Source organism: Denticeps clupeoides, chromosome 20, assembly GCF_900700375.1.
Source record: "Denticeps clupeoides chromosome 20, fDenClu1.1, whole genome shotgun sequence".
Lineage (NCBI taxonomy): Eukaryota > Metazoa > Chordata > Actinopteri > Clupeiformes > Denticipitidae > Denticeps > Denticeps clupeoides.
Window position 1 is genome coordinate 13,094,244 of NC_041726.1, and position 16,728 is coordinate 13,110,971.

Genomic DNA, 16,728 nt, shown 5'->3' on the forward strand with positions numbered 1-16,728 from the left:
ATAGCAAACTATCTAATGTAATATAAATTTATACTTACAATATAAATCCACAATTCAGTACCAGAGTATTTCACACACATTATTACACATTTTCTGTACTAGGTGTTTAGAAACAAATATCTAAATCTCCTTTAGAGACTTTTTCTGATACGTTTATATATTTGAAAACCACTAGAGGGAGCCCCATGCTTCCATTTACAAATACTTCTAATGGATGGAATAGTGGACACTCCCCTGTAAAAATGCCAGGTTTTTGTAAGCTAAAAATTAGACCACAATAAGTGTTTTCAAAAATCTTGCCACCTTTAATGTGAGTCATAAACAGTACAATTTATTTGAAAAACAAATCTATTACACACACACACAAAAAACATTGCATAAGCATGCACTTTCTTTAACTAATGGTTTGTTGGCTTAATTTCAGGATTCAGCATTTCGCAGCAGATGCATACGAATGAAAAAATGTTTTTTAAATATCCATATTCTTAATACTCCCTTATAAAATGTAACTAAAATGTAAGAGACACTATATTTCTGTATTGTGAATACTCTTATTTGTATTCTGTATTTCAAAAAGGATGCCAGTGTGAATGGATAATTAAAAATCATTTTTATATATAAAAATGTTCAGTCATCATTATTCTTTTGAAGTGATTGTTATTGGCTGGACATTGACAGCTCAGAAGGTCAACCTAAACAATCAGCACCACAAAACAATGGCAAAGCGCTGGATGATTCCTGTATTTTTTTAGAGGCTGCAGTAACTTATTTTTTTATGCATGTTATTTTTTTTAATTTTTTTTAAATAGAAATCTTCCAATCACAAATACTATACAATGTTATTTTTCCATCCTGGTGAAGCAAATTTAAGCTTTCAATAATATATATTTTAAAGCACTTATATATCACTCTGGATACGAGCATCTGCTAAATGTATAAATGTAAATGTGTGTAATATGCAGTAAAATCCAAATTCATTTGAATGATTTACTTCCAGAAACATTACTAAAACAAATAAATAAATATGAATAGTATTTTTATATGACCTAATACTACCAAAATATTACCAAAACAATGCTGCCTGCATATCACTATATCCCCATTGGGGGGCAGTGTGGTCCTGGGTGAAAACAGCTGTACAACAATACACATTACACAAGTCACTGCAGCTAGTCACAAATTCTGGTTCTGTGACTGCGCTGAAACCTCTTTTTAGAAGACAGGCTCGAAACCCCTCTCCAAAAACGGCCACCGACCCACCACTCAAACGTAGGAAATGATGTCACCGTCATGCTACACTTTTCCAAGTAATCCACGTTGTTGTGTGTATGTAGTTTAATAGAAAAAGCAATACACTGAATATACTGAGGTTTGCACACCATGTTTTTGGTGTGGTCCGTCTCAGAACCCTCCTTTCTGTCTGTGGGAGGATGCAAAACTACCAGCCCAATTTTCATGCATATTTCCATACGGATTACCCCGGGTCACGCAATACTTCAGTAAGTTACTGGGTGGATACCACTTCTCCTGGAAAAACTCCGTTGTCCTTTTTTGTCCTGCTTCTGTAGATAGTGGTTTAATATTAAATGTGAATATCCGTTGGTACCTTAAATCAAACGTGTTTTATCCAGACATATGTAGTGTTTTTTTTTCATAAATGTGCATATCATACATTTGTCGACTGTTAGCCTCAGGTCCCAAAACTTTATTCATATTTTTTGTCAAAAGACAAAACTTTCACATAACATAGTATTAAATAATCCTGCAGTTGGATGTAACAATGAGAAATAAATAGTCTTCACAGCATGGGACAATTTTTTTTTTATATATATATAAGAATGTACTTCAAATTTCCTGAACATCTACCCCCTACCCACACCTTCACAACGTCTGATTTACAAACTATGCCATGTTGCATTGATTCGATTATACTTTTGTCTTTGATCAGACCTGTCTTGGGATTCTCTAAACTTGGACCTGTGTGTGGTGTGTGACACATTAAATAAAGGTTGCACTATGACCGTTATATATGTTTTATGACGTGTTTTATGATCCTGTCTGACTCATAGCCTTGAGATTTTCAGGCTTAGAGGTTCTGCTACGCGTGTTCATACATCTACACAACATCAGCAACAAAGCACCACACTCCTCTCCTGAAGGCTGAATCGGCAAGATCCCTGCAGATCTTGGCACAGTACTTCATCGAAAGTCGAGTTTATTCATCACCAGCCGCGATGATATGCGATATCGTTTCAGACATGGGTGCCGCTCAGGTCTTGGTCTCGATGATCTTGATGAAGGGTAGGTTCTTGTTCCCATTGGTGGGAGTGAGGGGCTTGCTGCAAGAATTGGAGAGAAAACCGACATGTCCGTGGGAAGGGCTCGGCGGGAGACGTTGCAAAGCGCAGAGATGGAGGCTCACCTGTAGACGACCTTGTCATTGTGCTCCAAGCCTTGCTGGGAGGTGGGCGTCTGGCCACCCAGGAAGTGTTGCATCTGATCACGCATCTCCCGGTTCTGTCAGGGGACACACGTTATTCATCACGATAAACTTTTTTTTTTTTTTCCCTCTGGATGGAACTGTTTGGCAATATATTGCATGGCACTAGAAGAATCCAGCTACACTGAAAAAAAAAAAAACAACTTAACTTAAACTTAAAAATTAGTTAAATTAATGTTATTGAGTAAAACATTTGGTAAATCAATGACGAAAATTTTGTTTGTTCAACAAGCAATCATACTTTTTTTTACTAAATACTTCTGTGCAAATCTACAGGGAGCCATTTTGTCTATATGATTTGTTGTCCATATGCTGTGTTTATTGTGTTTGGTCAACTTATTGCAAACTCAACAATCCAACAGTTCAGAAATTAGTATGCATAATGTTGACGTAATTGCAGATTTTTCACAGTGAAGACTCCAACTACCTCTGCCTCCAGGAAAGCCACCTTCTCCTCCATGTCCTGGATCAGGCGATCCCTTGCCTGGATCTCGGTCCTGGAATTCTGCAGCTGGACCCAGAGGGAGGGACAGGATATGAATGCGGCCATGTTTTTATACTTACAGACAAAATGATATTTAGCTGACACTCTCATTCAGATTATTTTATAATCATTATATTACATCTTCATGGTGGACTATGAATGGTTTGTTACACACTAGGCTTACACCACCCTAGACTAAATACTAAAACAAGAGGGGGCGGTATGGCTGTGTGAGAGGATGTTTTTACGTTCTGCTGGGGCGTTCTCAACCTATACAATCGATATTAATCAATCTACTGCAATCTACTGTTACATCCTGGCATATTTGTGTATTTGTGTTGTGCTGCAGGATCCTCCTGATCTCTAATTAAGGGCATGCCAGTGGTAAAGGGGGCTCTGTTCCCTTTTTCAGGGATTATGCTTTGCCATCCAACCCGCCATACTCCCCCATCCCATCCGCTTTCCCTTCATATCACCTACTGCTGTTAATTTTTTTGGGGGTGAGAGGCCAACTTGCTGCTAGACTTTGTTTTATGTTTTGTTTCCATTTATTTGAAGTGAAAAGTGAAGTGATTGTCATTGTAAAGCACTGCAGCACAGCACACTGCTTTTAACCATCACCCTTGGTGAGCAGTGGGCAGCCATGACAGGCGCCCGGGGAACAGTGTGTGGGGACGGTGCTTTGCTCAGTGGCACATTTACATTTACATTTACGGCATTTGGCAGACGCCCTTATCCAGAGCGACTTACAACGTGCTTTCAAGTTACCATCGATGAAGAGATCAATTCCGGTTCACTAGGACCCCAACTATGAATACATCTATTTAATTCACTCTGTTGTAGATTCTGTACACAAAGTTCGACAACAAGAAAATTACAATTTAATCTAAATATTCTTTAAAGAGGAAGGTCTTGAGCTGTCGTTTGAAGGTGCTCAGTGACTGAGCTGTTCTGACCTCGAGGGGAAGTTCATTCCACCACCGAGGGGCCAAGACGGAGAAGAGTCTAGATGAGCGTCTTCCTTTTACCTTCAGAGATGGAGGGACCAGGCGAGCAGTACTGGAGGTTCGGAGTATACGAGGTGCAGTGCGAGGTGTAATAAGGGCTGTGAGGTAGGATGGTGCTGCTCCATGTTTGGCTTTGTAGGCCAGCATCAGTATTTTGAACCTGATGCAGGGGGGGCAGCTACTGGGAGCCAGTGGAGGGAACGTAGCAGAGGGGTGGTATGGGAGAATTTGGGAAGGTTGAAGATCAGTCGTGCTGCTGCATTTTGTATGAGTTGAAGAGGTCAGATGGTACATAGTGGTAGACCAGCTAGAAGGGAGTTGCAGTAGTCCAGTCGTGAGATTACTAAGGACTGAACCAGTAGTTGGGTGGCCTGGGTTGACAGATAAGGGCGGATTCGTCTGATATTGTAGAGAAGGAATCTACATGAGCGGGAAAGTTTGCTGATGTGAGTTGAGAAGGAGAGTTGGTTGTCTATTGTTACGCCAAGGTTGCGGGCTGTTGCAGAAGGAGAGAGCTGCGAGTTGTCTAGGTAAATAGCAAGATCCTGATGTGGTGAAGAATCTGCTGGAATGAATATTAGTTCAGTTTTGGTTGGAGGTGATGGGCTGCCATCCAAGACGAGATGTCTGTTAGACATGCAGAGATTTTGGAAGCAGCATGAAGATCAGAGGGGGGAAAGGAGAAGAGGAGTTGTGTGTCGTCAGCATAGCAGTGGTAGGATAATCCTTGTGAGGAAATGACCTCACCAAGTGATCTCGTGTAGAGGGAGAAAAGGAGAGGACCTAGCACCGAGCCTTGAGGGACACCAGTGGAGAGTCTACGTGAGGTAGAGGTGGATCCTTTCCAAGTCACTTGGTAAGATCGCTCATCAAGGTAGGAAGCAAACCACTGCCATGCTGAGCCCCGAATTCCAAGCCTCTTCAGGATTGACAAGAGAGTCTTGTGGTTAACGGTGTCAAATGCAGCAGATAGGTCGAGGAGAATAAGAACTGATGACAGTTTTGCCAATCTGGCTGCATGTAGCTGCTCGGTAACCGCCAAAAGGGCAGTCTCGGTGGAATGAGCTGTTCTGAAGCCAGACTGGTTAGGATTCGGGATTCGAACCGGCAACCTGCTTATTACGGGGCCTCTTCCTTAATCGCTAGGCCACCACTGCCCCATTATTGTCGTTATTCATTTTGTGTGTTTTTTAATATAGCGATTTTTCTTTTTTTTTACTTTTTTCGTTAACAAAATGTTTTAAATCGCTTCACTTAAATTGTGTTAGCGAGTTCTTTCCCTTCTTTGCTGACAGTGCGGTACATGCCTGCGACTCCTTACCTGCTCAATCATGTGTCGGACTTTTCTATGCTGGCTGTTCAGCATGTCGTTCAGATGATGGAACTTCTCCCTGAGCACGCCCACTTCCTGCTCCAGCTCTTCTGACCTGTGATGTGCACGTTGCACGGGTTACCATGGCAACACCACATTCAATCCCATTGTCACTGCAGCCATCCCATTAGCCTTGATTTAATACTCTGTTTTCAGGAAAGCCGCGGTCAGTTTTAATTACTGTAAATGGACTTTGCTGCGCTGAGACAGCTGTACTTTGGTGAAACAGAGTGCTGACCTCTGCGCCTGTTCCTGCTTTTCTTCCTTCAGAGCCCTGAGTTGCCGCAGCTCGTCCTCATTATCGGCCATCCCATTTCGCAGGGCGCGGTTCTCCTCCTCCATGCATCCCATCAGCTTTCGGAGCTCCTGCACTTTGCAGGCTTGAGCCTCGGCCTCACGCTCCGCCTTACGCGAGCGCTCTGCCTGCCTGTCCAGGCACAGCAGCAGGTCTTCTCTCTGGTCCTGAGGATTCATCAGAGGGTTATACATGGTTCATATGTTCATGTAGAGCACTCGCCTTCTGTGTATTTAATAATTGGACTGCGTCAACACAACTATTATTACATAGATATACCATGATGGACCCATCATCCGCTTCAGATACAAATACTATACAAATACTTTTCATGCAGAGAATAATCAATAATTAAATACATATTTAGCCTTTTATCTCAATCTTTGTAATTTAATTATTTTAAATAGTATTTTTTGCAACTCTGTAAGTCATACAAAAAATGTATTATTGTAACATAAAGCATGGGGATGGTAGTAGCCTAACCAGTAGCCAAACCAGAAGACCCCAAATTCACAGGTTCAATTCCCACTTAATACCATTGTGTCCCTGAGCAAGACACTTAAGCCTAAAATGCTCCAGGGGGACTGTCCCTGTAACTACTGAGTGTAAGGTGCTCTAGATAAGGGCATCTGATAAATGCTATAGATGTAAATAAAGCATGAACATGAAGAAGGTGGTTAATGGATGTTAATGTAGAAACAAAAGCATTTAAATAGTAGTACAATAAAAACTTGATATTGTTTTGTGGACAAAATATAGATATTATATTTTGTACTTGTAATAAACAACATATAATGTCATTTATAAAGCAAAGGACACCCATTTTATGCCCCACTGAAACCTTTAATGGCAGAAAACCCTTTGTAAATCATTATGAACATATATTTAATGAATATGTGTATATAGAAAAAAATCTGAAATTGGTGACTCTTTGATGATGGAGCTGACATATCACCCACTGTGGTAAACTGGAACCAACAAACATGACTGCCAGAAAAATATGTGAAGTAATTAATATTTAACACCATTATCCCCTAAAAGATGTTAATGTGAACTAAATCCATCAGCGTGTTTAAAAAAAATTAAGGACTTGACAAGACCCTTAGACACAACATTACAAAATATATAATTATAATTTTTTACACCTTTACCATCAGAAGGAATTAGTTTCTTTTAGATTTTGTTGGCTTTTAATATACTTCTTAAATGTTTCACACAAGAATTATAAATGGCACCTCCTGTATTCCTACATTTGCATTCATTTTCATATGAGGATATCATAAAAGGCATTATAGTGACTGATGGGGAAAGAAACTGTCTGGTGTCCAGGATGGAAGTATTTATGTCTGAGGATGTTTACCAGACAGAGGGGTGGGACAGATGATTCATTTTGTACTCAGATCAAACATTATTGTACAGTGAAGGGGCACCGACCTCCAGTAGATGTTTGTCCTCCTGGTGCCTGCTCTCCATTTCCTGCAGGTGGGACGTCTCACCAACCCCTGTCAGCCCAGCACGCTTCTCTCCATTCTCCACCTTGTCTTCCTACACAAGAAAGAGGTTTTGCATTAAATTATATTCATGGCATTTATCAGATGCCCTTATGCAGAAAAACAATCAGTAGTTCAAGGGTCATGAGCCTCTGGAGTGTCTTGCTCTTAACCTGTGACTTTGTGGTCTTCTGGGTCACAGGCTACATAGGTGTACACATTTATAACAACAGACAGAATACTATCCTGGTATCAGGATCCAAAGAAAGCAAGAGAATCAAGTTCACATTTTATATGGACCAGTGAGTGAGTGTGTGTGTGTGTGTGTGATGTATCTTTGTTTCTGAGTGCACTTAGGGGATCAGAAGAGCATGCTGGTGATCATGTATCTGTTGGCCTTCCACGCCACTGGCATTTGAAATGGAGGTTTCTGAACACTGCAGTTAATGGCTGCACTGTCTCCTGTTACCATACTGCTATTCACTGCACTCAACTGACCATTACACAGGGAGTGTGGGGAAAAACGTATAAAAATAGAGAATACATGGAGGAGGTATGAAAATTGTATATTGCAACACTGAAGACCATGTGGATTTTAAACTTTTAAAAAATTTTAAATCTAGAATAGTGTTCACTTGAAAGCCAGTTATCTGTTCATCAGCGGAGTGGACCCGTATTCCATGCTGACATCCATGTTGCAAGAACAAATGAATCTGCACTGCATTCCTTAAATATATGCAGAAATGTCATCTTCCTCTCTTTTCAGCAGATCAATATGGAATTAGACTCAGCAGGAACATGTCCTGAGATCAGGAATACCTTGTTATTGTTGTTGTTATTGTTGTGTCTTGCAGCCATCTGCTCCTGAAGCGTCCTCAGACAATATCTCACCTGAGGAAAGGTGTTCCAAACTCAAATAAATAAAGTTTTTTACACCTAGACTAAGACATATGCATCATATGTATTATAATGAAGCTTAGCTGCCACTATGTGATATGTTCCTCTACCAAAAGCAAACTCTAATTATAATCTCATTATGAAAAGGAAATATTTTTACATGTTCTGTTATGCTATACAAAAGGTACAAGATATCAGCAAATTCAGTTTTCTACACAGAGCAGACATAAAATTACAAAAATGGGGGTTTTCTGTATGTGTTGATAGAAACTTTACTGGGTGAAATATAAAGTTCTTACTTCTTGCACCTGAAGGGGCTCATCTGTCCACATTTTGCGTCGTTTGTTGAGTCTCCAGGTAATGTCAGTAATACTCTATAAACAAGTGAACACGATATGTATCACGATGCAGATACAATGCAGATTACAATACAATACACTACACATTACCTTCTGCAAACCACCAATGTACGCATGTATTTCAGAATCAACAGTATTGTGACGTCATCACTATCATGAGCAAAGTAAAACTGAATCTAGAAATATAAACAATTTGAGATGAATAATAACATGTGCTGAAATAGCTGTGCATGAGCACGAATTTATGAGAAAAAGTAAGGGTACATTTTAATGGTGTCATGTCAGTGTTGGGGTTAAGATTTCAAAAATGCCAAGACTGCTGGGATTTTGAAGTATGCATGTGCAATGATGCGCCACCCTAAAGAGAGGTCAGCAATTGAGAGTCACACTAAAGAGGTGAAAGGAGGTTGCTGGACAGGTTTGTGGTTTGTCACCTGAGAGTCCAGCACAAAAAATCTCCACGGTTTATACATTAAACATGTTCGGTCACATGGGGTGGTAGTAGCCTAGTGGGTAACACACTCACCTATGAACCAGAAGACCCAAGTTAAAATCCCACTTACTACCATTGTGTCTCCGAGCAAGACACTTAAGCCTAAATTGCTCCAGGGGGGACTGTCCCCTGTAACTACTGGTTGTAAGTTGCTCTGGATAAGGGTGTCTGATAAATGCTATAAATGTAAATGTAAATGTCTTCTGAAAGAACTTAGAGTGTAAATTTAAGAAAATGTTGTGGCCTGACATTGTGGGGTGCTCCGGTTCTGTGTTCCGCTCTGGAGGTTTGTGTGTGTGTGTTCCTGATGCCCTGACGTTGTGCCCCTGATGTTAAGTAGATAAATGTAGCCTCGTTGTGTCTAGTTCTTGTCAGGTCATTATGTTTTGTCTTATCCTGTCTGTATGTGCATTGTTTTAATCCTGCCCTGTCCGGCTGTTGTGACATAAAACAAGAACAACAACTAAAGGACACAATTTATGTGTTTTACAACCTTGGTTTACAAGTTATAGTGGTCTAAAGAGAGTTCCTTGAGTAAAGGCAACGGAAGGAAATAGTTGATGGGCAAGTGATGTTTCCTGTATAAAAGAGATCCTGATAGGTGGACTATGATCTAGTTCATTTAAGCAATGGATGTGCAGATCAGTCAGACATGTTTAAATGTCCCCGGGTATGCCTGATACCTTTACTAATGCACCATTACAAGGCTCTTTTTTTAACCTGCCCAGGCCCTGTAAACTGAACTCAGCTAGATAATTAAACATAGTATACATTAATATTAACATGTTTATAGGATTACCAGACGTTTGGCCACCCCAACAGAGAATTTAGTTGAGCCTCCTTTTAAATAGAACAGCCTGTAGACACCTCCATGTGCCTGGACTCAGTTCTGTTAAATCTGATGGCTAATGAGCATGTGATGGCCATTCCAGAACATTGTACTTCTCCCTCTGCAATGTCTTTGTAGAACTGGGTTTTGGGTCATTGCATTCAACTTTGTGACTGATTCTTGGACAATGTACTGGAAGGATTTATTGATATTGGGCTGAAATAACAAGGTCCCCAAACCAGCAACACCCCCCAGGAGGATGGAAGTGCCACCAAATGTGACAGCTGGTAGCAGGTTTTTCTTGTTGGAATGCAACAAGAAAATCAGTATTGAGCACTTATATGTATTCAAATCAGTAAAATTACCAAATTGGCAGTTTTTTTACACATTTGATTTAATTTCATACAAATAAATAGTGCTTTACTAAAATTCTTTGTTTGATGTAGTTGCTGCAATAATGAATAATGCTGCAATTTTTTTTAGATGTACTAGTTTTCTAATAATCACTGAAGCATTTAAAGAGACTCTACATTAATGCAGATAGTCCATTCATTAATGGACCAGAGTCATTTACAAAATGAACAATGTTCTTGATCCAAAACTTTCTAAATGGCTGTAAACTTTTGAACTGTGGCACAATTGAGGGCTTTTCACCAAACATCCTGCAATAATCTTTGCACTGGTTCTTGTAAAGACTCGGATCTTCCACTCCTTCAACGTCCCAGAATTAATCGTTAGGTATACAACAAGTGAATGAGTGAATGATCCTGGAGAACAAGAGATTAACTTTCAAGAGAGGCACATGGAGGTGGTTGTGTAACTCATACTTTATATGCAAGTCACCAACATGGTTCTGTGTACTTGTACGAGCCTGCCGTCAGCTTTTAAAATGGTTACATTTCCATTTCATTCATTGTCATGCGCTTTTATGCAAACAGACATATTGGCTCTCAATAAGCATAAGAAATACTGAACAGTCATGTTGTAATATAATCTATTTATTGTATGTGATTTGTTTGTAAAATCAGTATCATTATATCTTTATTTAATGACTGACGAGACATGTTGTTTGGTTTCACTCTCCCATCTGTAGAATTCAAAATTAAATGCCAATTTTTAATTCAACAGAAACACATCAAAAAGCAAGTGAAGGCATATCAGAATGATGAGTGACGTTCTTAGACTACGGCCATGCCAACAGTCATAAGGTTTTATATGCTTCCATTGGCGGGATCATACTGTCCCACCAAAGCCTGGATTTTGTTCAACATTCTCACCAATCTTACAACTTCCACAGAAAAACCCTCACACATCTTGCTCAGTTTTGTGGACCTACACTAAACTATTACTCTATTCACCAGGTATAATCTATCAAGTAAGAACATTCATCCATCACCCTGTTGCTGGCTAACACAGATTCAGATTATGATTTGTGGTGAAATTTCTTACTAGACGGTAGGCAAAGGACTCCAAGATGATTTTATTTGTAGAAGGATAAAAGCAATATCATATCACCCAAGCCCAAGCCCCAATCCGTTCTCTGTTCCATTTGCTACTGGGGCAGTGGTGGCATAGCGGCTAAGGAAGTTGACCCGCAATCGCAAGGTTGCCGGTTTGATTCCTTATCCACCAAGATGCCACTGAGCAGAGCACCGTCCCCACACACTGCTCCCCGGGCACCTGTCATGGCTGCCCACTGCTCACCAAGGGTGATGTTTAAATACAGAGGACACATTTTGTTTCATCAAATGAACTTTATAGTAATTTCAGCTGCATACATGTTAGACAGTACATAGTGAAATGAAACCAAATGAAACCACAAAGTTACGTTCTGACATAAAGTGCACACGTGCGACAAACCGGCTACATAAAATGCAAAAACATGGGACACAGGCAGTGCAAGAACAACATTTGAGACAAGAAGAAGACAACACAGACAGACAGACAGACAGACACACAGCGCTAAACTAGAGAAATGAAAGTGTGTTCAGGTTCAGTGGAAAGTCCCTGAGTGTTCAAGCATCCGATGGCCTGCGGAGAGAAGCTGTCACGCAGCCTGGCACTGAGGGCCCGAATGTTTTTGGTCCCTTTATTTCCCGGACTGTGAGGAGAGAGTTCCTGCATGGAACGTTCAAGACTGCCGAGTCTGAGTTTTACACAGGCATTTCCCAGTAGACAGACTGTAGTGGCGGATCTTCTCCCACACCACCTCCAGTCCAGCCCCGAGAACTCCCAGACGGAATTCTCAGGTTTCTCCCTGCTCCTCATCTCTTTGTTTACTTGGTCACGTCTCTTTTGTTCTGTCGATGCCCATTAGTGGGATTCGGGTTTTCTCAGGGTGAGCTGAAAATATGTTCTCACACAAGTCGTTGTAAGAGGAATTCGTTCTTTGTTCCTGGTGTTGTGGGTAAATATTCGTGTATTTATTTTAGAAGAGTTGGACTCTTCCTCCTCTCCAGAATACAGAATGGAACTCCTTTTCTTGCTTCTGTCTATTTACTTCTTTGCTCATAACAGCCTTTACGTTCTTTCCAGGCCATCGAGCAATGTAAATATCAGCACTTTTAAATGGTATTAATGACACCAGTAACTATTACGGCTAAATGCTCCAGTTATGTAATGAAGTGAGTGCAGAATATAATAGAATAAACAGAAATAAAAATGGACAGAAGTTTTTGGAGGTAGAACGTTCAACATAGGATTAACATAGGATCATGCACTTAAGCCTTATGGGATTGGGCATGCATTTAGAGGGCACACCCCTTTCCAACATCACTTTATCCCCATTTTCTCTCCTCCTTATCTGTCTGGTTTCATTGTTTTCTATTAACCTCTGTCAATCCTCTTTTATCACGCGGTTTACATCATTTCTGCATTACGATGCGACCTGTTGCGACATCATTTCTGCATTACGAGCGACTGCATCATTTCAGTGTATGTAGCTCATTAGCATATTTTGGTAAGAAATAACACAAAATGATGTGAAACTAGACCATTTGTCCGAATGACTAAAATGCCTAAAATAGTTTGACCTAAATTAGTGGAACTTCTTTTATTTATCTAGTCACGTTTGCACACTTTGCACTAGCAAGCATTATGACTGTTGTCTCAACACTATCACAATCTCAGTTTGCACACTGCTGCTGATACCAGGGTTTTTTCAAGTCCTCCCTGCGGCAGGTTAGCAACCTCCCCCACCCTCCTTCCACGCCATGACCCTGAACTGGGTGAAGCGAGTATGAACAACGCCTGGATAGCAGTTTTAAACATGTCTTTTGGGATGTTAAGGTTAAGGTTAATGCTAGGTGTGTGTGTGTGTGTGTGTGTGTGTGTGTGTGTGAGAGAGATAGTGAGGACATTAAGATGCCCAAGGAAGGAGCTGTGATGTCCTCTTGACAAGGGGAGTGGCAGAAAAAAAAAGCATTAGCCTGAAGCAAAGCTGTCTCCTTCAGACACACACACACACAAACCCATTTACATTTTTTACATTTACGGCATTTCGCAGACGCCCTTATCCAGAGCGATGTTACAATCAGTAGTGACAGGAACAGTCCCCCCTGGAGACAATCAGGGTTAAGTGTCCTGCTCAGGGACACAATGGTAGTAAGTGGGGTTTGAACCTGGGACTTTGTGGTCTTACTCCTGTGGGCTACTACCTCCCCTATCCAGACACCACACAGATTCAGATTCACACACGTGCCTGAATAAATACACACACACACACACACACACACACACACACACACACACACACACACACACACACACACACACACACACACACACACAATGAAAGAAATGAGGCATGAAATCTGAAAAGCGGGTCAGTGTGTCTCGCTCTTCGTGTTCTGTCCTTTTCATTAATCAAACACAATTCCTCAAATATCTGGCCGTACTTTATTCTGGTGTTGCCACCTCAATTATTTGTTTCTAACCTCAGCCAAGGAAGAATTTTAATCTCTCTGCAGTAACACATTTATTTTGCTGTGATTTTAATCCTGTTTGAATGCGTTTAGATGACCGCCAATATAATCAGGATTACGCTTGATGAAAACATCCAAAGTTTCTTTTTTTTTGCAACAGGTTCAAGGCAAAGACTGGGAGATTGTGATCATGCAACAAATCTACTCCGCAGAATGCAGACGGAGTTTGTCGAGTGAAAATTGAGAGAAAATGGACCTTCAGGCTGCATTCTTCAGCGTGTTCACACAACCGCCTCACCATAAACACAGTGAACAGAGTCTCTGTTCAGGGATCCTAATAATTAACACTACAGTAAAGCATTTAAACTAATCATTAAAAATGATTAAAATGAGAATTCTAGAAAATTTAATGGATGATAGTCCTGCCAATGCTAACACACTCAGGGAGGGAATCATTATGAATCATAAGTCAAAGTGAAGTGATTGTCATTGTGATACACAACACAGCACACGGTGACACAACGAAATGTGACCACGACAGGCGTCCGGGGAGCAGTGTGTGGGGACGGTGCTTTGCTCAGTGGCACCTTGGCAGATCAGGATTCGAACGGGGCCGCTTGTTTAACCGCTAGGCCACCACTGCCCCAAATCGTCTAGTACAAAAAAAAAACATCCTACATCAAGAACGGTAATCCTTGTACAAGCAGCAGTGTGTCACGACACGCACTTTAAAATAAAAAAACATCATGTTGGGGACTAATGTGCTCCATGGGATGAGACGTTCGTTTGATGTTCTCGCAAACGTTTTTGCGCACACACACACACAGACATAAATGCACATTTTAGAATGACACCCATTAGAGTGATGGATTACTCGGCTATTATCACTGTTTATAATGTGCTACTGAACGAGAGTGAACAGGCTGATTGAATTACACAAAAAAAAGGACTTTAGAAACCATGGACAGCATTGAGTATCCACACACACACCCACACACACACACACACACACAGTTACAAATTCAGCAGCTCTACAAAAGTGTTCCCAGTCTCAAAGGAAGTATCAAATCCCCTCTCTGGTCCATTCCTTTTGCTACTGTATTGTCCTCTGCTACACAAAAGTCCTTTATATTCGTCCGTTCATCTCTTACATTCATTCATTAAAAGTCGCCTCCCATGTGGGCAACGTAGGGTTAAGTGTGTTGCTCCTGGGGGACACTGGCCGTGGGTGGAGGTGAACCTGTGACCGAGTGGGCCAGCAAGTCCACAGCAAGCTTCTTCCAGACGTAGGGCTGGTGTGTCTAGATGCTCTTCGGCAGGTGTGTGGGACCAGGACCAGTCGGGTCATGCCTGCCAGTCGCTCTAACCACAGGCCACCGTGCCTCGGTGGCTGCAGGCCGCCTGTGACTCAGCAACGTGTCATTTACGGCGGAACTTGGCCGGCGCTTCGTTTCGTGAGAATGTGTCCCCTGGAAAGTCAGATTTCCCACGCAACTCTGTTCTGTCCCTATAATATCAGATTACGGTGCTGTGCTGCTGTTTTTCAAAAACACAATAAAAAAAAAAAAAGTCCAGTCCAAACCAAACCCGATTAAACAACACTACCAACATATAGAAGAATAATTCAAACTATAAAATGATAACTCAGAGCTACTGTGCAGAGGTTTTAAAATCTGATCCTTACCTTCAGCTCCAGCTCGGCTCAGCAGCCTGCTCGGCCGGGAGTGTTGCGGTTCTGCCTCTGACTGATCATCCAGCCCAGGCGTCCTGTCATCGTCCCGCCCTCCCACCGCACGGCCCTCCACGGCTCCCTCTGCAGGTACCAACATGTGGCCATCCATCACTCGGACAGAGACAGACAGACAGACAGACAGAGACAGAGAGAGAGAGTGAGAGAGAGAGATATTTCAGAATGAGAGGCTTATTTATTTAATCTAACAGGTTTCATGATACACAGATCAATAATAATAAAAAAAAAAAAACACTGTTATAATAACCATTTATGATTGTGACAATAATAATAATAAAGAAACTGTACATGAACGTCGAGTCCTTCCAGGTGGCGGGAGACATTTTCTGTTCTGACTTCATTGTTCGCCTGTCGTGCTTTTTATTTTTTTAAGAATATATATTTGCATACAGTTCAGAGCAACACCGACAGGTTTCCACGGAATTGCTTAAGAACTGACCGCACCTTTCTGGCAACAACAGCCTGTTTAAATAAAATCAATTGAAAATGAATTTCTCTCAGAACAGGCAGCGTGTTTTTTTTCTGAAACCCCCTGGATGCTATACAAAACGATCAATTCCGACCTTTAACACAACCAACTGCATGGAAAAAAAATGCCAGAACAACATTCACACTGCTCAGAAATTATATTAAAATACAGACCATACATAAATTATTAGATGCAGTTATATAGAATAGAAAAAACAACAACATAACATTTACATGCCCGTGTTTAACATTCCGTGTATTTATTCCATGTAGTTGATTGTGGGATCAGATCCATGTTTAAACAGTTTGCAAACATTTGCATCTTGTAGGAAGAGCCTGGAGGAATGGAGTTAATTGTTTTTTTTTTATATTTATCTGCTCACTGAAGACGTATCAGCTAAAGTTGACTGGAGTGTCTAGATGCGTTGACTGGAGTGTCTAGATGTGTGGGACCAGTTGGGTCATGCCTGCCAGTCGCTCTAACCACAGGCCAGCGTGCCTTGGGGCAGTGGTGGCCTTGCGGTTAAGGAAACCCGTAATCAGAAGGTTGTCGGTTCGAATCCCGATCTGGCAAGGTGCCACTGAGGTACCGTCCCCACACACTGCGCCTGTCATGGTTGCTCACTAAGGGTGATGGTTAAAAACAGAGGACACATTTCGTTGTGTCACAGTGTGCTGTGCTGCAGTGTTTCACAATGACAATCACTTCCATTTTCACTTAACAGGCATTGAAATCATGTGTGGCACCCATGAATTACAGAGTCACAGGTTTAACACATTGGAACGTAAATGGAATCCAAAAAATTAACAATGATACATTTAAAAAGATCTTTGTAAATGGTAATCATACCTTGTTATAAG

The 16,728-nt window shown here is 41.1% G+C and overlaps 1 protein-coding gene across 1 annotated transcript; it reads right to left on the reverse strand.

Moving 5' to 3' along the window:
• Positions 1 to 1,677: 1,677 nt before the first annotated feature.
• tuft1b (tuftelin 1b) lies at positions 1,678 to 15,540 on the reverse strand. Its single transcript, XM_028963216.1, has 9 exons — positions 15,334 to 15,540; positions 8,345 to 8,419; positions 7,968 to 8,039; positions 7,093 to 7,203; positions 5,602 to 5,825; positions 5,313 to 5,418; positions 2,928 to 3,011; positions 2,423 to 2,517; positions 1,678 to 2,339 (listed from the first exon to the last, which is right to left on the reverse strand). Exons 2-9 carry the CDS (start codon positions 8,375 to 8,377, stop codon positions 2,270 to 2,272), a joined length of 795 nt encoding a protein of 264 aa, XP_028819049.1. The 5' UTR covers positions 8,378 to 8,419; positions 15,334 to 15,540; the 3' UTR covers positions 1,678 to 2,269.
• Between the last annotated feature and the right edge of the window lie 1,188 nt (positions 15,541 to 16,728).